Source organism: Chionomys nivalis, chromosome 11 (genome assembly GCF_950005125.1).
Source record: "Chionomys nivalis chromosome 11, mChiNiv1.1, whole genome shotgun sequence".
NCBI classification, from domain to species: domain Eukaryota; kingdom Metazoa; phylum Chordata; class Mammalia; order Rodentia; family Cricetidae; genus Chionomys; species Chionomys nivalis.
Genome location: NC_080096.1, coordinates 7,070,001 through 7,091,676, shown reverse-complemented (window position 1 = coordinate 7,091,676; position 21,676 = coordinate 7,070,001). Strand labels below are relative to the sequence as shown.

Below are 21,676 nucleotides of genomic sequence, written 5' to 3'. Positions count from 1 at the left end.
TGCCTTTCTGTGCTGAGACATCTCACCTGTCCCAATAATTCTTGTTCAAAAAAATCTAATGCGAGTAAGAAAGTTCTTGTTTACATTTACTGGTAGCACATCGGAGCTCATTTCTCCCTTATTTTCATAAAGGGGAAAGATAAGAACTGACTTTAAAAAGAAGAAGTGTGTATTTATTCCAACAGCATAGACAGAACAAGAATTTTAAAAGTTTGCAAGCTAAACTATACCTTTTACCCAAAAGGTTCTAGATGAAATAACTCTAAAGACAGGGTCACAGCTCTTTGCATATGGGCCTTTGCCAAGTAAAATCTACTTTTTACAAATGACAAAATCTCCTTTATTTAGTATGACTTTTCTCAATTGAAAGCAACATTCAAGTGTGGAAACTATTAAGCACATGACTCCCTACAGCAGTGGTTTCCAACCTTCCTAATACCGCACCCTTTTAATTCAGCTCCTCATGTTGTGGTGACGCCAACCATAAACCTATTTTTGTTGCTACTTCATCACTGTAATTTAGCTACTGTTATGAATTGCAATGTAAATCTCTGATATGCAACCCCTGTGAAAGGGTCAGTCAAGCCCCAGAGGGGTCATGACCCACAGCTGAGAACCCTGCCTTAGAGACTCTTTCAATGTGCAGATTTCACTTCAGAGTGTAAACGTGACTGGATGCACTCCCCCGTGGATGTGTCTGTACTGTGTCAGGTGGGGAGAGTGCCCTTGTTTTTAATGCTCTTTAATCTTTTCTTATGACAAAATCAATTCAGACTTCCCAGAAAACTCAGCAGCATCCCAGATTGTTAGTTCCCAACCTTTCCATTCTGATGGCCTCTGTCTTACGAAGTTTCTCTTCCCAGGTTTCATTTAACTCAGCAATTATCTTCTCTGATTCCTATGGAAGGATGCACAGAATTTAACAAACCATATTCAGCAAGGAAGGCATGAAACATACAATATTCTTAGAAGACAAAGGAAGAATCCAAAGTGATGGGCCCTTCTTCTTTTTTAGAAGGTAAGAATCATAAATATTAAATCTAAAACTAAGTAACCCTCAGACACGCAAACCTTCCAACCTAATAAAAACAGGCAAACAGCAAATCCATGTATGAGTGTGCACAAGTCAGAAGAAAGGAACAGTGAACCCATGTGTGTGTGTGTATGTGTGTGTGTACAAGACAGAGGGAGGAAACAGTGAATCCATGTGTGTGTGTGTGTATACACAAGACAGAGGGAGGAAACAGTGAACCCGCGCGCGTGTGTGTATGTGTGTGTGTGCTGGGAAAGTAATATAAACATCCAAAAATGCAAGCACTTTCTTCCTTTTTTTTTTTTTTTTTTTTTTGATTTTCAAGACAGGGTTTCTCCGTAGCTTTTGGTTCCTGTCCTGGAACTAGCTCTTCTAGACCAGGCTGGCCTCGAACTCACAGAGATCTGCCTACCTCTACCTCCCGAGTGCTGGGATTAAAGGCGTGCGCCACCACTGCCCGGCCACTTTCTTCTTTTTTTAATCATGGCTTCAAGTTCTAATATTTATGATGTTTAAAGATGTTATTGTTTTAAAAACTCAAAGGCCAGGTTAAAGAAAATGTCAACTGAGTGGCTCACTAGGAAGCCGTTAGTGCATGATCACTCCACAGATAAGAAAACTGAAGATAAGAAAAAAAAAAAAACCAAAAATAACTATTTAATTAACCCAAGCCCATCCGGGTCTTCCTGACTTTCTTTACATTTATGAAGCATGACAGCCTTTTTGTGAAGGGTCTCATGGAGTCATCCCTGGCCTTAAACTCACTGTTTAGCCAAGGATGATGCTGAATTCCTGGTCCTCCTGGTTCAGCCTTCCAAGTGCTGAGACTACAGTATGTGCCACCCTGCCCAGCTTTTTATTTCTTCTTGATGATTCAATAGAAGGCAGAAAATTTGATAGGGTAAATCAGACACACACACACACACAGGGTAGTTTAGGTTTTGACATTCAGAAGGTTAACGATTACTCCATGGAACATTCCTGGAAGCCATCAGATAGCTAAGGGTTTAGTGTACTGGACAGCATGCTTTCTGAATAAGCTCCAAGTGTAGGTCCTCAGACTGCTTAGTACAGCAGTTGCCCTGCCTGTTCCTGGGATGGATGTTTATGGATATTTATAGGCTAAGTCTGTGCAATGGGACACACAGTACTGACTTTGATGCCAGTCTATAAACATCGAGCCAGTGGCTATAGCTCCATGCTTGAAACTTTACTGAATAAAAAGACCAAATCACACACAGGGATTTCAGTTCAAGCTGTGGCTTTAAAGTAAAATTACATACCACTATTTTTTTTCTTTTTGCCAGAGAGGTTTATAGAGGAATCGAGATATTAGCATTATATATGGAAATCAGCCATACAATGGAGAAAGAAGTAACAGCACCCATGTAAAAGCAGTGACGAACACTGGTTTACAGTTAAAAATACAGAGAAGCAAAGGCAAATAAACCATTAGGAAGATGAATTAGCCTCCACTGTTGCTGTTTTCCACTGCAGTATTTTCCTCTTGTAGTGTCATGCCTTAGGAATGCAGCTCCTAAGACATTCTCAAGCATTTGTATTGCACAAACGCTGTCCCGCACTCTGGACCAAAGATGTTCTCTGCCTGCATCATTAAAATGCAGGTCTGTCCCGAAGGAATTCTCACCATTCACAAAGTAAGAGCAGAACTAAGGCGCTTATGCTTCAGTGAACTACCGCATGGACTGAACACAAAGCGGTAAAGAAGCCATTGCATTCTAGACTAAAGCTGGGAAAAGAAAGCTTTTACTTATGTTGTTTCAGGGAAAATTAAGAGAGCAATTTATTTGCTGATTAACATATTACAGCTTTGTTTTAAGGAGATTAGGCAGCTGAGGGCAGAGCTCTTTGAATAAGGACAGCATTATTCCCTAGAAGCCATTTGGAAGACACTGGGTGACCTAATTCTTAAAAAACCTAGTGATTGTCGTAACTCCTAACATATGGCATTATTTTCCGTTGGTTCTGGAAAAAAAATTCTCCTTTATACCAGAGGCGAAAAAAGGTAATCTTGTTTGTTTAGGAAGGCACAATATATAATAATTAGGATTCAAAATCCCTAAAGAGAACACTGGATATAAAATAATAAGAGGGAAGTTTCACTTCTCCCAAATGCTGGCAACATGATCATTGACCCCTACTTATGAGAAAATTTGTGAACGAATGCATTCTCCCACACAGAACATCAATAAAGTCTACAGGAAAGCTTCCAAGTCAATTTTACAACAGCAGAGATCACCCTGTACCTCGCATCCCCAAAAGATTTCTCCTTCCTCTCCTTTTGCCAGGCATGTTAGAACTTGACTGACTTTATGAATCAAAGCACAAAAGCACTGGTTTTATTTCTGGAGTACCTTCTTTTTGAAGTAAGTAAAATGCCAAGGGAAAGGATGGGACGATAAGAAAGAGAACTCTGAAGCCCACTTCATATAAAATCCATTACAGCATCACCGAAAACTACAATGGAAGCATCTGACACTGACTCACTTTCAGTAGTAAAGATGCTCAACAAGTTAGTTTGCCTTTTCCGAAACAGCGTTTCTCTACATAGCCCTCGCTGACTCTTGAACTCACAGAGGTCTACCTGCCCCTGCCTCCTGGGTGCTGGGATTAAAGGCAAGCACCACCACTGCCAGGCTCTTTCTGTTTTCACCTTTACCTATTAGAGTACCACTGTTCTAACTATCTTTGAATGGGCAACAATTGGTAAATGGGGGAACTGAGTGATGGTGAAGAGGATCCCTGACTGGTAGCAGGACTGTAATTCCCCATATTCTAAGTGAGTTTTCTCTCCAACACAAAGGCCAGAAGATAGAGGGAAACAATATCCCTGGAGGTAGTGAGCCAAAGAGAGAAAACAAGATGCTCCTGATAGGGTCTGATGGCTGGCAAGAAGGCTGGTAATTGTTCTCAGCACCACAAGTGACAACACCTGTCTGCTCCCATTGTAGTCACTGAAGGGAAGAGGACCGGCACTGCCTCTGACTTTCAAATTCACAACCAGACAGGACAGAAGTGGATAGAGCCAGCAACAGTCTAAAAGAATGGTCCATCCAGGTGGAGCCAGGGGTAATGTTACAGTTAATCAGATACACGTCTGACTGTCTGTGAGAGTACTACCAGGGAAGTCGAGTCAAGAGAGAAAACCCACCATGAATGTGGGAGCACTACCCTACAAACTAGGGTCCCACACTGAAATAAAGAGGGGAGAAGAAAGGCGGCTGAGTACTGGCATTATCCTTTCTCTGCTTCCTCATAGACAAAGATGTGAACAAGCAGCCTCACACTGTACAGACACGACTTCCATGTAGACTGACCTCACACCATGAGATAAAAGAAGTTGCTTCTTCTCAGGTATTTGTAGCCAACACGGTGGGCAATTGGCAAATGTACAGCACCAGGGCCCAGGGACCCCAGGGCCCCAGACAGGAGGAATCCTGCTTCTCTCATAACTAAAGGCTTTGTAAGGACTTCTAAAAGTTATAGCTTCATGTAACCTAATAATGCTCAAATGGCCGAACTTCCAGTTAATTGTATATTAATTTTACTAACAGAGGAATGGCACTATAGAGACTTCTATGTTCAATAAAACCAAGTTTTCCAACCAGTTATTCCATTTAAAATGTAATTATTACCACTTTAGAAAGGGTTTCATATTGTCTAGGCCGACCTCAAACTTACTATGTAGCCAGCATGACCCTGAATGCCTTATTTTCCTTTCTCCATTTCTTGAACGCCGGGTCAACAGGCTCATGCCAACATGTCTGGCTTTAAAACTAAATTTCTAACAAGCAACTTCACTATGACTTATAAACTATCCCCAAATTATGGTAAGTCTCTACTTAATGGCTATTTTGCATGGCTAAACTATGATCTTTCCATCTCTGGCCAAGTCAAACTAAAACATTCTGATAAAAAGAAATTAACTTAAGAAACAAATAATTTCATTTTCAAGGTACCTCTAACTGTTAGCATCTCCATGTGCTAAGACAAAATCTCTGGGATGTTCATTCAGTCCTAGTTCTGCCTTCTGGAATGACATAAAGTGTTGTGCATTCAAGCTTCAGACTCACCTTTAGACGTTCAATGGCTTCCTCCCCTCCAGGTGTGGACATGATCCGCTCTTGAATACTGGTCACAGATGTTAAGCCCACCTGACTACTAAGTGAGCATGAAGATGGAGATGAAGTAAGGGACCCCATGGATGCTGTGGAAAAATTGCCAGGGCGTTGATTCTCAGAGGCTAGCAAGTACCTATGCTTATTGTTCTGAAAATCTTTCAGATCTGGGAGACAGAAAGAAGGGAGGGTAGAAAAAGAGAAGGCGAGAAGCAGAGGAGGAAAAAAGACAGGAAGGAACACCAGTGTGAGAAAGGAGAGCATCAAAGCGCAAGACTAACACACGCTGACACACAAAGACAAGCTCTAAACTGTACAAATGGCAGTTCTAAAACATGTTGCCCTGTCATATTCGATCCTAGGCAGTCAGCCACTTCTGGATTTAGAAGTGAGAGGCACGGGAGCTAGAACCAGAACTTCAGCCATGTCCTTCCTAAACAGGTGAACTGCGGCCCTTCAGTTCCTCCGTCTTCAATACAGCCTGACTGCAGCTTTAAACTCCAGGAGTTTTAAACAGAAGGGATAGCAATTAGTGCCGCACATTGGTCGAGCTCAGCATTTAATGCAGATGTTAGTTACAGTTCTGAGCATAGCAGCATTTTAATATGCCAAAGATACATTCTAAATTAAAAGAAGTAATTGTAGAAATGAGAAGAATTTTGAGGAAGTATGATAATAACTTTGTATTGAATGGTTATTTCAACAGGAAAAGAATGATTAGTGAATTAACAAGTTTTAGTGTATTTTTCATTTGAGTCAAAGCAAACAAAAATGAAAAACTATTTGATGATTTAAGCAAAGCCCTTCTGTGTCTAACAGCACAATCACTGGGCACTGCTACGTGTCCTTCCCAGTATGACAGCCCAGTTTTCAGGACACGTTTTCACTGACCGAGGTCTAGCACAAGACTGGAAATTAGGATCTTTAACTCGGCTGGTAAACTCTACCAATAACAATGCTCACTGATTTGCTTTTTTGTAATTTCATTCATTAATCAACCTTCTCAAATGACAGCAAAGAAACCACTGCTACTGGTATAATCTTTTTGGTTTTCTTTGTCTGAAGACAGGGTCTCACGCACCTCAGTCTAACTATAAGGCCGAGAATAACCTTGAACTCCTGACTGCTGATTCTGCTGGGAATACAGGTGGGTGCCATGACATACATTTGCATTTCTATGTTAAAATTTTCCTTTATTACATTTATTTATTTTGTGTGTGTTCCTGAGTGGTCAGAGGACAACTTGTGAGAGTCAGTTCTCTCCTTCCACCATGTGGGACCTCAATCCGGTCCTCAGCTTGGTAGCAAGCTCCTTTACACCCAACCATCATGCTGGCTCTCGCTTTTAAATATGAGAAATCTACATTAATGAATTTACATCAAAACTACATTTCCTTAAAGGATATAAGGCAATAGAAGTAGTTGGGAAAAACAGTCACTCTCTGGGTTTACTAATGTTTACTATTTAATGAAAACCAGTTCTTGAATCCCCTTAAAGCTTGTGGTAGTTGCTTCAGGACAGTTTGAAAACTACCATCTGCAAATATAGAACACGGGGAAACAAGCAAAGAGGCATGTTTGCAAAGGTGAACAGGAATCAGAGCAAAAATCATCTGTCAGCTGATGGCAGGAGGTGGGAAACGGGGGTAGACGGAGATTAGAAGGTCCCGTGGACACATGCAAGCCCTAAACCAAAGGGAAACTGCGGAGTAGCCAGGGCTGCTCTCCTTTGTGGATAGAAGATTAAAGCTTAGCCATGCATGGTTTTCAGGAAATGCCACAGCTGCTCAGAGAAGGGATAGGCAACAGGCCAGCAGCAGCAGCACCTTGAACACAAAAGCAAGAACAAGAAGGCATCCTCTCCACACCAATATCCTTCAGCTTTGGAGATCTCAGACAGAGCTGTTCCAGGCCAAGAGCCACAAGTGTGTTTGGGCATGCCAGTCCTCTGGGCTCGAGTCAGTACAGTAACTGGTACTACATTTGGGTTCTCCTATGTATTCCCTTTGTCTGAAATGGCTTCCTACAGATGAAAAGATCAACAGAATCTAAAAATCCCCAAACTAAGATTTGACATATCTTGATAAATTATATTAAAAGCATAAGCAACTATTTCCTTGTCAACTTAACATTTATATCGAAAAAATGGCTTGTGATCTTCTACAATATATATTTCCATTTAAGTCATATACTTCAGAGATCTATTTTAAAATTTTAACTGTGATTTAAGAAAAGAGGAAAAATGCCAAGATACATAGAAAACCAATGGAGTCTAAGCACAGGTGAGTGCTTAACCCAGCATGCACAGGGTCCTTTAATTACAGACAGTTTGGCTAACTGGAACTGATTTTTGTAATTATACAGACTCACATTTACAATGCTAATTAAAAAGGAATTTTCCTATTAAATAATTGGTTCATAAAAGGAAACAAATCAAGAGGGAAAAGGGGGTGTTGACATAGTAGTGATTAAAACAAGAGCTCTGAGTTAAACTGCCTAACCTAAACACGAGAATCCGTGCAGCTCAGAGAAGGAACCACTCCTGGCTAGAGTATAATGGGATGAAGTAACGTTATCAATAACAGAGTTAGTAGTAATAATATGTTTATGGTGCCTAGACCAGGGCCAGGGATATTAGAGACATTCAATAAAAGTGAGCTGCTACCATCACTAGCCTCACCAACTGTAATTTTGAGTTTGATTTAGTTATATGGGTAGAAACACTGAAGACTGAGTGGAAGACTCAAGTTCTTACACCTCTTAACTTCAGTCGAGGCACACACTAAAATTCACTAGGTTATTTTGCTGAATGGAGAAGGGCATACACAAGAGAATTTGATTTCACATTACACTCTGTCTGGGATTTCCCTGTTAGGGCTGCTGGCATGCAAAGCTCGCTGTAAGGCTGACGCAGCAAAGGCCGATTAGCAAGTCAGCATACGGGACACAGCCAATACAGGATATACACACATTTGCCTCCACTTCCAGAGTAATCATCGATCAATGGCTCAACTAAAGATAAGCAAGAGGGAAAACAAAAGAAGGGTCAAAGTTCAGACTCGGTAGTGACATAGAGTGAGATTTGGCAATTGGGAAGCTAAGAAAACGAAAATTCAGTAATATATAATATCATTTTCACAAATTATATTAATTCAAATTCAGATTTTAATCAATAAGAGATAAATTAGAGATAAATTGAAATCTATTAGTATTTCAAAATATATAATATTTTTACATTAAAAATAAAAATATGTTTTACTAAATAAACCCATATTCTATCTGAAAAGTCTATTTTATGGCAAGAACGTTTTTTTAAAGTGCTGAGGCTAAAAGCAGAGCCTTGCACGTGCTAATCAATAATGATCAATAATGAGCTACACTGCCAACCATAACTAAGAAAAAAATGGATTCCATACTATACACAGAGATGATTGCAGTCTTAAAAGCATGCACTATAAGAGAACACTGTGCAGCAGTCCTTTCTGAAAGTCTAGCTCTTGAACTCAGCAAGAGTTAGCCTTTTCTCTTCACTTTTCCACAGAGAACGGGTCATTCAAAGGTAACTCTCATCTGACAGTAGACAGGACTGATGAATCCTTACACAAGCATTATTACTACTGCACCAGTCCAGAAACAAGAGTTTCCAAGTAATACTTTTATGAAGTTTTTTAGAATGAACTTAACATTAACATGGCTTTGGGGGACATTTTACATAAAGAAATTCTGAGATTATCTCATTTCACTGACTTTTTTTTAAAGACAAAAAACTTGTAAAACCATTTTTACTACCATTTAGTTTCATCGAGTCTCTAAAATCTAAGCTTATTTTATTTACTTACTTATTTTTTTATTTGAGGCAAGGTTTCACTGGTTATCCTGCAGCTCACCAAGTAGACCAGGATAGCCTTGAACTCACAGAGACCAGCCTGCCTCTGCCTCCTGAGTGCCCACCACACCCAGCCCTAAGCTTGTTTTTAAGTCTACAAATCTGCAGAGGAAAGTAAGACTCTAACTCCTTCCTCACTCACTATCGATGATGTCCCCCAGTCCCTGGGCGCGAAGCAGCTCCTTCAGCCGGGTCACTTCCTCCTTCAACTCCCGCACCAGCTTGGCGTTAGGGTCCTCATTGATAACAGCATTGCATTTAATTTGTTTTGCGCGATCTGCATATCTAAATACAGAAAGAAAATGCATCCTTGACATTTCTCAGAGGCTCTACTTCTCATAAATAACATACCATCTGCCCCTAAAGCAAACACTTGAAGAGCCCTGATAAATATGTTATTTGTATGAGACTTTATAGAGGTGACACAGGCTCAGAAGAACTCAAGTGATTTGGCTAAGATCACAACAAAAATAAATACCAGAGAGAAGGCTCAAACCCAGTTTGTATTAAAAATATCTTAATGGGAGAAGGGAAGATAGTTTTAGATTAAAATCTCCTATATATAAAAATTCAATGAATATTCCATTGTTAATTTATCAGAGCTACATGTGCTGATAACTGTATTACTTTTTACAACTTAAACATATCTATAAAAGGGAACACTTCTATTAACATAAATGAATACTATAAGACAATTTTATTATCTAAAACTTATCCAATATCTCACTCAAGTAATTTGAACATATTTCCTGTAAAAAAGCTCTTATTTGAATGAATCTGGATGCCACAGAAGTAAACTCCATCATAACAAAAATAATTCCCCCCTTATTATGAGAAAGAAAGATCATGATAGCCTTCAACGTGTAAGAAAATCTATGGCATACAAAACTACTCAGCTACTGAGCTCAAAGGAGTGTACCTCAGAGTGCTCAAAGTTTCATCGTAGTTGATATCTGCTGGACTCAGAGCAGCAACCATTGCAGTTCGAGAGTTGCCACCTAAGAAAATGAAGTATGAGTATCTCCAATTACACTCATTTTTAAAAGGAGAATTTTATTTACTATGATAAATTTGAGAGAAGACCCTGACATGTAATCAAAAGCCAACAAGTTTTTTCCTTTTATCATTTGTTTGTTTTGACAAGGTCTCCTGTAGCCTTGTTGGTCTGAGCTGGCTATCTTCCTTCCTTCATTTCCTAAGTGCTGGGATTGTAACTATGTGCCACCACGCCTGTAACTCAAAAACATTCTTTTTTTTCCGAGACAGGGTTTCTCTGTAGCTTTAGAGCCTGTCCTGGAGAATTTTTTTTTTAAAGATTTATTTATTTGTTTGTTTGTTTGTTTGTTTATTATGTATACAACATTCCTTCCATGTGCAGCTGCACGCCAGAAGAGGGCACCAGATCTCATTACAGATGGCAGTGAGCTACCACGTGATTGTTGGGAATTGAACTCAGGACCTCTGGAAGAGCAGTCAGTGCTCTTAACTGCTAAGCCATCTCGCCGGCCCCACAAAAACATTCTTCAATGTTCCCTTGCTATGCACTGTTTCCCTCACATTCTGCTCTCTGAATCTCCTGTTCAGCTCCCCCACCAACCACTCTAACCAGGAATGGTAGTTCCTGCACAGGAGGCTGTAGCAGTTCAATGCAGCCTGGGTCACACATGACCCTATCTTAAACAACCACTCTGATTAAGTCAACCACTCCACCAAAACTGCTCTGTAACAGGAAAACTGACTGGTTGCTTTTTCTGAATGAGGAGGAACAAGGATGAGGAGAATGGCTGATGGATCAAAAAGCATTAGGAGTAAGGAGGAGTAAAGACTATGTGGTGAGCCAGGCACACGCCTTTAATCCCAGCACTCAGGAGGCAGAGGCAGGTGAATCTCTCTGAGTTCAAGGCCAGCCTGATCTACACAGTGAGTTCCAGGACAGGCTCTATTAGCTACTGGAAAACCCGGTCTCAAAAAAAAAAAAAAAAACAACAAAAAGACTATGTAGCGTGTACTTGGCTATGTAAAATGTGGAGGACTATGAGCTTCTAAGTACTCTGAGGAAGGGGCCAGAGAGATGGCTCGGTGGTGAAGAGCGCTAACCGCTTTTGCAGCAGTGTTTGGTCCCAGAAGATCCAATGCTGCCTTATAAGCTCTGCAGGCAGCAGGCACACACATGAAGGCAAACACTCGGGCACATAAAAGAAGATTCGGCAGGAGTAGGGAGCTCTAAGTGGCTATATGGAGTACAGAAGACAGGAACTGCTCCTCAGTGTCACGAAGTAAGTGAATCCAACCAGGGGCAACCAAAAGCAAAACCAGAGAAAGACAAAAAGCACTCAAGTTTACTATGAATCATCTAGAGATGATTCTTCTCCAAAGCGGACACGGAATAATGAGCCATAAAAGACATCATTAGACAGGACTAAAATGACGTCCACTAAGTGAACGGGAACTCATGGTCAACATACCTAGATTTTCTCTAAGGAGCCAAGTAAGAACAGAATCCCTGTAAGGAATAAAATCAGTTTTCTTCTTCTTTTTACTCTATCAAAGAGAAGAGAATAATTTTAGCAATGTTATGGGGAAAAATTCACATGAAAAGCAAACCAGTCGAAACTTCTGAAACAAGCAAACTGTAATGGAATTCCATCATGATTGAAACATTTCACTCACAGCTCACTTTTTCAAAAAGCACATGCAAATTTTTTTATTTTAAAATCTTTACAATACAAAAAGTCAAGAAAATAGTATTACAACACACATGGTAGACTTAGCACGTAGTTTTAACTATTATTATCTTGCCATTACCCAAACCACTTGAGTAAATTGCAGGCACAAAGTCTAAATTCTTCAGCAAATATGTAGTTTATAAGGAACAAATTTAGTAAATTTAACAATAATGCTATTCACTAATAATACTATCCACATCTCTAGACCTGCTAATATTTTAAAACAAACTCAGTATTTCAGTTATAAATACTTCAAGCACATATCTTTGACAAGGAGTTAAAAAAACAACATAACCAGTAATATGTCTCAGGACTTGATATACTAGATAACACCAAGTTTGGTTCCCAAAAGGAGAAAGCCAACGCACAAAAGCTGTCCTCAGACATGTACACATGTACCATAACACATGCCTGCCCACAACAATAATAAAGAAAATCTTTTAAAATAAGACCCAAGAGATGTCAAAAACAAATTAAACATTTGAATACTAAACATTTTAATGCAAATACTGCTTCTACCCTGACCTTATTTCATATAATTCTTAACTATTAGGTCTCTGAATATTAAAAGAATATTCAGAAGAATAACAAAAAAACTTAGCGTATTTGTATAGAAATAAAAGGAAGAAAGAACATACCATTATCTCATACATCTTAACTATTAGGTGTTCTAAATATTTCTGTTCATAATAATAACAAAAAATTTAGAATATTTGTAAAGAAATATACAGAAGAGAAAAATCTATGCTATTGGGTAAAGGAAGATATGAAGAGTCGTCTCTAGCTTCAGTTAAGAGTTTAAATTCTACAGCCTTTACTTTAAAAATGTTTTACATTACTCATAAGCTTCAATTGTCAGAAATAAGTTTAAAAAAGATAGAGATGTATTAATAATATATAATCTTATTTGTTTTATGTTACTTGCTTGCAATAATCTCAACAAATTAGCTATGCTTTAGACCAGGACTACAAGAAATATAAGCTTCTCTCTTTGGAGTGGTTTACAGAACTATTAAGAGACACTCTTACAGATCGCTGGAGCAAGCATCATGACACAACACAGAAGCTTCCTCAAATTTCTCTCTTCTTCCTTTATTCTATTCCTTCTCCAAAGTACTTTATGTTCCTTAATTATTTCTAGTGTGAAGTCCCATGATTCACAGCATCCTAAACAATCATTCAAAATTCCAGAGCCGGAAAAACAGCCACAAACCCTTTGTGAAGGTTCTGTTCTAACTGATGCCCTATTTATCCTCTAAAATGTGCAAACCATTTGGCTAGTTCAGTGTGACTAATCCCCGCCGTACCTTGCTGGTGCAGTTATCCTACAAATGAAAGCATTTCAAGGAGAGAAAAAGAACACAGGATAAACCTCTAGAATAAATGGAAATCAGAGTACTTTCTAGAGACAAGAAAAGATTTAATTCTAAGTGGATTTGAATCACCCATTAATCTAAATTAGAGCATACAAAAAAACTACCTTAGATATTAAACCTAAATAATGAAGACTATGCAAAATTTGTTTTAGCTGTAGTGTGCCAGTGCTGCAGAAACAGACTTTAATCCACATACGTACTACAAAGACAGTGATGGTCCGTTAAGATTGTAATGGAATTGAAAAGTTATAATGTTGTTGCTCTCTTCAGGTGGTATCACAATGCACTGTTTATAGAAATGTTGATGGAAACAAACCTACTATACTGCCAGTCATATAGAACATACAAGTACACATAATTCTGTTCAACACAGGACACTTGCTGATGGAGACTCACCTACATACCACCAAACTGTTTTCCCACTGCTTTAGTGTGTCCTTTTCACTTACTCAATGACAAAATCCTAATGGTGCATTTCTTTTTTTTTTTTTTTTTTTGGTTTTTCAAGACAGGGTTTCTCTGTGGCTTTGGAGCCTGTCCTGGAACTAGCTCTGTAGACCAGGCTGGTCTCGAACTCACAGAGATCCGCCTGCCTCGGCCTCCCAAGTGCTGGGATTAAAGGCGTGTGCCACCATCGCCCGGCCTAATGGTGCATTTCTAAAAATGCATTCATCTCATTAAATGATACATGACTATATTTTAAAATATATATTATTGGCTTCTAAATTAACATCATTTTCCAAAGCCACACTGGTCAAAATACTCCAAAAATATATTTGAAGTAAGGCTCAAAAAAATTCGTCAAATTTTGAGTCTTTGCTCTAGCTTTACACAGCTGTTTTCAGTCCACTTCCAGTACAAAGCTGTTTTACACCCTAGCCCTACTTGAAAATTTAAAAAACCACATAAAAAGGCCGAAAACAAAGACACGTAAGTATCAGCAGTTCACTTGCTGAGCAGACATCCCCCTCTGGGAGTGGAACAGAAAACTTACCACCTCCGCCAAGGCCGAAATGACTTTGCCCAAAGTTGTAAGAGACTTATTAATATTTGCACCTTCCTAAAATAAACACAAACATGAAAGAATCACAGAAAAGAATTTCTACTGCGCACACCACTCATACTGCTCCAAGCTGAGCACATTTGCTTCTCCCTGCTCCCCACCCCCACCCCAGTCCCTGTGGGTGCTGGGATCTGAGTGCAGGTCCTGGAGTAGCAGCAAGCACTTTACACAGAGACACCTCCTTAGCCCCACATATCTGCTTCCTTAAGACAGAAGTTCTAAAGACACCTGTACGGAGCCTTTGGTCTTTCCTCTGCTCACTTGGTTATATGCTTAGAGCACACACCCACCTCCCCATTCTTTCTGTATGAAACCTCACAGAAGCAAGTCTTCCTCCCTCAGCTCACCAACATGGAAGTCCTGTCCTTGTGAAACAACAGCTCTGTCTGAGCTCACACATGTTCTTACATCACTATCTTATACATCTGATTCCCATTTTACTATCTCTTCCATCTGCCCAAATTTTGCCCATTTCTCAAAATACAATACAACTCTCACTCTTAATCAAAAACTCTTCTCTATTTTGTTATCTAACTTAGATCAATAATTGATAGATTTTTTTTTCATTAAAAAATAGATTTAAACATTGGGTTTTGTAGGTCACAACATCTCTGATGCAATTCTGCCAGTTCAGCATAAAAGCAGTCACAGAGAACTGGGGTAAAGCACACTGGTAGTATGCCTGGCTAGGACACACAAAGCACCACATAAAAGAGACACAGTGGCACACACCTCTAGTCTTAACACTCAGGATACAGAGAGATCAAGCCCATCCTAGCTACGTATTAAGTTCTAGGCCAGCCTGTATCAAAATAATAAATAACACTATAAACAATATATAAATTAAAAATCATAGCTATCTCTCAATGGAAACTAATTTGTAAAACCAGGCAGAAACTAGATTTGGCCCATAGCTACAGTTTGTAGGCCCTTGTTACAAAACATTGATTGACTAGATCTTTTGCTAAAATAAATACCTTTAATCGAGTTCCTTTGGCACCGGTTGAATCAGCTCGTTCGCTTCCTGCTAGATCCACCAAGCTGATTTTACTGACCTAAGTAAAGAACAGTAATATGGAAATTAAAAAATAAGCAAGATAGTTAGGTGTGTAGTTCATGGTTGTGATCCCAATACTCAGGAGGCAGAGCAAAGGCAGGAGGATCATCCACATGAGCTCAAAGACAGTCTGCTCTATATAGTGACAATAAATTCAAGACTTGACAACAAAGACAGGAGTCCATGCACCCAGGAAGCAGGCAGAGATGAATTTCTGTGAATTCCAGGCCAAACTGGTCTCCACAGCAAGTTCCAGGCCAGCCAGAGATACATACTGAGGTCATGCCTCAACACTCATTGACATCTATATGCATGCACATGTGCATACATGCGCACCCACAGACACACACATGAAACCTATTAAATTGCCTTATGAAACATGAAGGATCGAACAACTGGAGCTCTGTCTCTCTAGCTCTCTCTCTCATTCTCTCTCTTTTTTTTTTCCAAGACAAGATTTCTTTGTAGCTTTTTGGAGCCTGTCCTAGAACTCACTTTTTAGACTAGGTTGGCCTCAAATTTACAGAGATTCACCTGCCTCTGCCTCCCAGTGCTGGGATTAAAAGTGTGCGCCTCCACCGCCCGGCCACAACTGGAGCTCCTATATACATCTAGTGGCAATAATTATTTTGAAAACTGTTTAGCTGTTACTTAACAAGTTAAGTATGACTTTAATCCCAACACTTAGGAGGCAGTGTTGAGATCTCTGTGAGTTCAAGACAAGCCTGGTCTACATGGTGAGTTCCAGGACAGTCAGGATAATAAAGAGACCCTTCCTCAAAAAACAAAACAAAATAAACCCAAACCAGAAACTAAACACACATCTGACACAAGACTTAATTCTACTCTTAAGCATTCACCAATACAAATAAAAACAAAGTAAGATTCAAATTGTCAGCTGTGCATGGTATGTATAACCTGCCATGCATGGTGTATACAACCTGCTGTGCGTGCTGTGTACAACCAGCTGTGCATGGTGTGTATAACCAGCTGTGCATGGTTTGTACAACAAGCTGTGCATGGTGTGTGCAACCAGCTGTGCATGGTGTGTGCAACCAGCTGTGCATGGTGTGTGCAACCCGCTGTGCATGGTGTGTGCAACCAGCTGTGCATGGTGTGTGCAACCAGTTGTGCATGGTATGTACAACCAGCTGTGCATGGTGTGTGCAACCAGCTGTGCATAGTGTGTACAACCAGCTGTGTAGGGTGTGTACAACCTGCTGTGCATGGTGTGTACAACCAGCTGTGCTTGGTGTGTACAACTTGCTGTGCATGGTGTGTACAACCTGCAATTCCAATACTTGGGAGGCTCGTGGAGCTGAGTGAGCTCTAGGTCAAACTAAAGAACCAAAGAACGATCAGAAAAACAAGAAACAACAAATCTGCACACACACACGTGCAAAAATGTTCCCAGGGTCAGGTGAATGAAATAATGAAATATCTGTCATCAAGGAAAAGGAACAAACTATCAACATAACACAAATGAACCTCAAAATCATCATAAACAAAAGAAAGTTGGCAAAAATGTAGTATATACTGTATCACTAAATATAAACTAATCTATAGTGACAAAAAGCATATTAAGAACTACCTGGATGATGCTTTATAATACCTTTATAAGACCTCAATATAACACCTTAATAATATCTCAATAAAATTTTTCAAAATTTTTTAGTTTGAATAAAAGAAGAGATAACTTAAAAGTTGCTGAGCTGCCGGGCGGTGGTGGCGCACGCCTTTAATCCCAGCACTCGGGAGGCAGAGGCAGGCGGATCTCTGTGAGTTCGAGACCAGCCTGGTCTACAAGAGCTAGTTCCAGGACAGGCTCCAAAACCACAGAGAAACCTTGTCTCGAAAAAACCAAAAAAAAAAAAAAAAAAAAGTTGCTGAGCTGAGGTACAGCTAATGGCAGAACACCCTGAAACACAAAAGACCCTGAGTCTAATTAGCAGAAACAAAAAAATAGTCACTAAACATAAAACGATTCTAGCTCTTAGTGACAACACTAGCAGATAGCATTCCCTTTACAGGGCAAAGAGCAGAGCATCCTGTCTAAGGATCAGTAGAATAAATTTAGATTCAGGTGTGCCACACTAGGGATACAGCACAGGGGAAAGCACTTATCTAATATGAGTGTGTTCAATTCCTAGCACCCCACTCACCCCACTCCAAACAAAAAGAATACCGCTGAATGCCACTTAAAAGTTTGTCATATCATAAATATATTTTAAGTAGTTACAACTACAAATTAACAAATACTGAGTGGTTACTTGGAGCCAGGCATTATTATATGAAGTTAACCTACACTAACCCATAACCATTTAAACAACTCTCTGAAGTTGTTACAGAGGGAGAATATAGAGGCACAGGAGGTTAAGGTAGTTTGCTTGAGGTTATGTAACTAAAAAGTAGCAAAACCATAACTCACAAGCAAGCGATTTTATTTCAAGCTCTACAATATTTAACCACTAACAAAATGAGAAATTAACAATCAACAGTCGCTGGCGAAAGCTTGCCTAGTATGCTTGATGGGTTTCGATCCTCAGGACCAGAAAAACAGACAACAACAAAGGAAAACAGGGGGCTGGGAACAGCTCAGTAGTAGAGGGTCTGCCTACCATGTAGGCTCTGAGTTCAATTCTCAGTAACAGAAACAAAGAAGCAAAGGTGTTTGAACAATATTAGAGTTCTTACAAAGTTATTTCCCAAGAAGGAGCACACTATGCATGCCGACCACCTGCAGACATCCCTGCAATAACTTTATCAATGGTTACTGTCATCCAGTCAAGAAGAAAAAGTATTTTTCCCAAAAAGAACTACTTAACTATCTCGCATGAAATAAATAAACTATTAGACCCAGTTTTAAATTATATTTTAACCGTGTTTTCTAGCTTTCAGTTCCATTAAATACCCACACTGAAAACTGGTGTGGAGTAAATGCTGAGTGGAAATTAAAAACCACCTCCACAAAGTCAAAGAACAACACTTATCCCACCTAAAACTAGCAGAGCATAGTATAAAAGGGATTTCTCACACTTATCTCCACAAAATCTCCTCACGACAAGAGATCAGAAGCTCTCCTACCTTCTCAGTGGACAGGTTAGTCTCGGTATCGTGCTTCTTCTGGGTGAACACAATGGTAAACACAGCATGGGAACGGCTACTGGTCTCATTCATGTTGGTAGCTGCCACTGTCCTGAATAAACCCAAAGGTGATCATGTGACAAGAGAATTCTTCCATGAGAATTGAAATGGGTAGCAGGCTCTAGACAACCACACATAACAATCATGGACAACAGTCTGAAACTCAGACTAAAGGACTGTCACTGACACAATTGCTCTAAGGGCAGTCTTATTTGGGAGCCCATCAAGTTACCCCACAACTCCAAAGGCAGCCATCAGAATCACTCTTCAAACTCCAGCTATCCCTTTAGTGATCACTAGAGCGTTTAATTTTTATTCTTCATTTGGTGCTCATTTATTCCAGAATCAATTACTACCACAGCCTCATCTAGACATTACAGCTAACATTTTACCATGACTTAAATCAATACCAAGAGTTAACTAAAGTTCTGACCTGCTTCAACAATGCACCATTTTAATGAAAAGACATCTACTTAATGTATTGAAGCCTATACCGCTCCAGCATAGCCAAGACTCAAAGGACTCTGCAATTAAAAACAACTTAATAGTTACAAACGTGGTTTCAATCCTTACAATGGAAAAAAGGACCTCAGAATATACCAAAGGACTCAGTCATTAGTCTATTTCCTACCATACCTGGCTTTGTTCCCAGCATCCATGAGGTCAGCAATGTCAGTATAAGAAGTGACCGCCAGCTTGGACAGATCCTCCACATAGGGTCCAAGAAGCGGGTGTTCACGCACACGCAAATTACCCTTGTTTTTGGGATTCAGCAAATCTCGTACTCTCTCACAGTAGATTTCCATGTAGCTCACCTAGGAACATTTTATTAAAGTAAATTAAAGAATTTGGAAAAGATATATACACATTAGACACTTTTTCCAAAGCTAAGTACAGTGGTTCAGACCTGAAACAGAAGGATCATGCATTCATGGTCAGCTTAGACTGAAAAAAGGAGATCCTGTCTCTTTTAAAAAAGAAAAACATTTGTAAAAAACTGTACAACCATAGGTCAGAACACCATAGTCCTGGACCCTGTACTCTACTATCAGTGTTGTGGACATCAGGTTACAGGGGTCAGAAATAGTCTTTCCTCAAGAAGGAAGAGAGGGCAAACATAGTAGCTATGTGTCTTAGGCACAACATATATTTCAGTAGAACTGTATTAGTGCCCATCCCCTTTAAAGCAGGATCTTTTGTAGCTAAACTGGGTCTCAATCTTGCAATCCTCCTGCCTCAACGTTCCAGGTGCTAAGATGACAGGAATGTATCATCTCACCCAGCTTTTTTGGAATTTTAAAAATGTGTATTACTGTCAGCATTGAGGCTTAACATGAGGCTATTCTAAAAGCCTGGAAATTAATATTTTGATTAGTATTAAAACCAAGGGATAGCCAGGAGGTGGTGGCCCAAGCCTTTAATCCCAGTACTTGGGAGGGAGAGGCAGGTATGAGCTTTGTCAAGCAGTGCCTTCAAGATGCTTGGCATTGCCATTCTGAATTCAAGGCCTGCCTGGTCTACAAAGTGAGTTCCAAGACAGCCAGAGTTAGTACAACCAAACCAAAAAAAAAAAAACAAAAAAAAAAAAAACAAAGAAAAAACCCCAAAACTATTCAGACAGATAAAACAAGAGACCAATGACTAATTCTTTTGTTGTTGTTATTGTTTTTGGTGTGTTGGTGGTGGATGTGGTGTGTGTTCATGTGGACACATGTGTACATGCAGTGAAGGCTAGAAACTTCCTCAGAAACTATAACTTTGTGTGTGTGTGTGTATGTGACAGAGTCTCTCACTGACATGAAGCTTGCTGGCAAGAGAGCACCAGAGAACTGACTATCCCTGCCTACTTGGTGATATGGAATTTCCCTCTGTATGTTGTGAATATGTTTTATTACCATTTGTTAATAAAGAAGCTGCTTTGGCCTATCACAGGGCAGAATAGAGCTAGGTGGGAAAACTAAACTGAATGCAGGGAGAAAGAAGACAGAGTCAGGGAGATACCATGCAGCTGCTGAAGGAAAAAGACGCCAGAACTTTACCAGTAAACCACGAGCCTTAAGTTAAAATATAAAATAATAGAAACAGGTTAATCTAAAATGTAGGAGCTAGCTAGGAATACGCCTAAGTCATTGGCCAAACAGTGTTGGGATTAATATAGTTTCTGCGTGATCATTTGGGTCTGGGCAGCCAGGAAATTAAAGTGCAGTCTCCGCTTACAGTTCGGAGCTGGGATTCCATGTTTACACCAATCTTGGCTCCTTGACAGCAGGCACCTTAAGTTGAGCTCTCTCCATAGCCCAGTCACTAATTCTTTAAACTGACCACAGTGTTATTAACTACGGACAATGCATCCAATAGAAGGAGTGAGAGATTGTCAATGACAATGGCTTATTGAAGACTTAGGAAGACTTAGACAATATAATGTTAAATATTTCTGGTAACAAAGCTACAAAAGTAAGAGTATCTGTCTAGTATATAAAGTCCTAGATTCAATTCTCGGCATCAGTGAACCAGAAAGTGTGGCATATATCTATAATCCCAGCATTGAAGTGGACAAAGGATTTTCAAAAGTTCAAAGTCATCTTCGGCTACATAGTCTGGCCAGGAATAAATGAAATTTTGTCTCAAAAAAAAAAAAAACTTAAAAAGATTGGGCATGTAGCTCACAGTAAACGTTTATGTGAGTCCCTGTGTTCAAGCTTGAGTACTGCAAAAAATAAATTTTTGAAAATTTATGGGATAAAAGATATTCATCCTGAGAGAAGGCCTTGCACCCAGGAACATACTGGCAATACTAAGTGAATTCAGTGAGCTTAAAATAAAGGAAAAACAAAACAAACACCAAGCACATGAAATTAGAAGGCTACAGTGGTGGGGGAGGGGAAGGCTGGAAGGGAAACAATGGGAGGAGGAGCTCATCAAAACACATTCAATCAAAGAATTCTCAAACAATTAACAAAAAGATACATAAAGGAAGAAGATGTCAGACAATAGGAAGATTATACACTAAGGCCTTGGGAGAGGAACGTTACTGCTCCATTATAGAAACTGAGGAAAAAAGAGTCAGTGTGGCTGGGGCAAACAGGTGAAGAAGTAGGAAAAAAATCAGGAAATGTGGCAAGGAACCACAGTGCCCACTAGGAGTTAAAGATGCACCCCGAACGATTTCTGAAAACTAACACAAAATGGTATCGTCTCTTATTACCTATAAGCTCAAAGTTCTGCACCTGATTTATAGAACTGTTCTAGGCC

At 39.6% G+C, this 21,676-nt stretch overlaps 1 protein-coding gene across 9 annotated transcripts in view; it reads right to left on the bottom strand.

Annotated features, from left to right (window-relative positions):
- The window catches only part of Kif1b (kinesin family member 1B), a 140,543-nt gene that overhangs the window by 76,525 nt on the left and 42,342 nt on the right, over positions 1-21,676 (bottom strand). For 3 of the 9 annotated variants that reach the window (XM_057785191.1, XM_057785187.1, XM_057785190.1), the window contains exons 6-14: positions 19,061-19,239; positions 18,365-18,476; positions 15,201-15,278; positions 14,155-14,220; positions 11,524-11,599; positions 9,978-10,056; positions 9,201-9,343; positions 5,128-5,261; positions 819-898 (exon numbers count right to left, since the gene is read on the bottom strand). In XM_057785191.1, coding sequence (XP_057641174.1) covers positions 819-898; positions 5,128-5,261; positions 9,201-9,343; positions 9,978-10,056; positions 11,524-11,599; positions 14,155-14,220; positions 15,201-15,278; positions 18,365-18,476; positions 19,061-19,239 — 947 coding nt within the window. Of the gene's footprint in view, positions 1-818; positions 899-5,127; positions 5,340-8,142; positions 8,185-9,200; positions 9,344-9,977; positions 10,057-11,523; positions 11,600-13,091; positions 13,110-14,154; positions 14,221-15,200; positions 15,279-18,364; positions 18,477-19,060; positions 19,240-21,676 lie in introns of all 9 variants that reach the window. The other 6 variants (XM_057785182.1, XM_057785188.1, XM_057785186.1 and 3 more) reach the window with 4 other exon arrangements.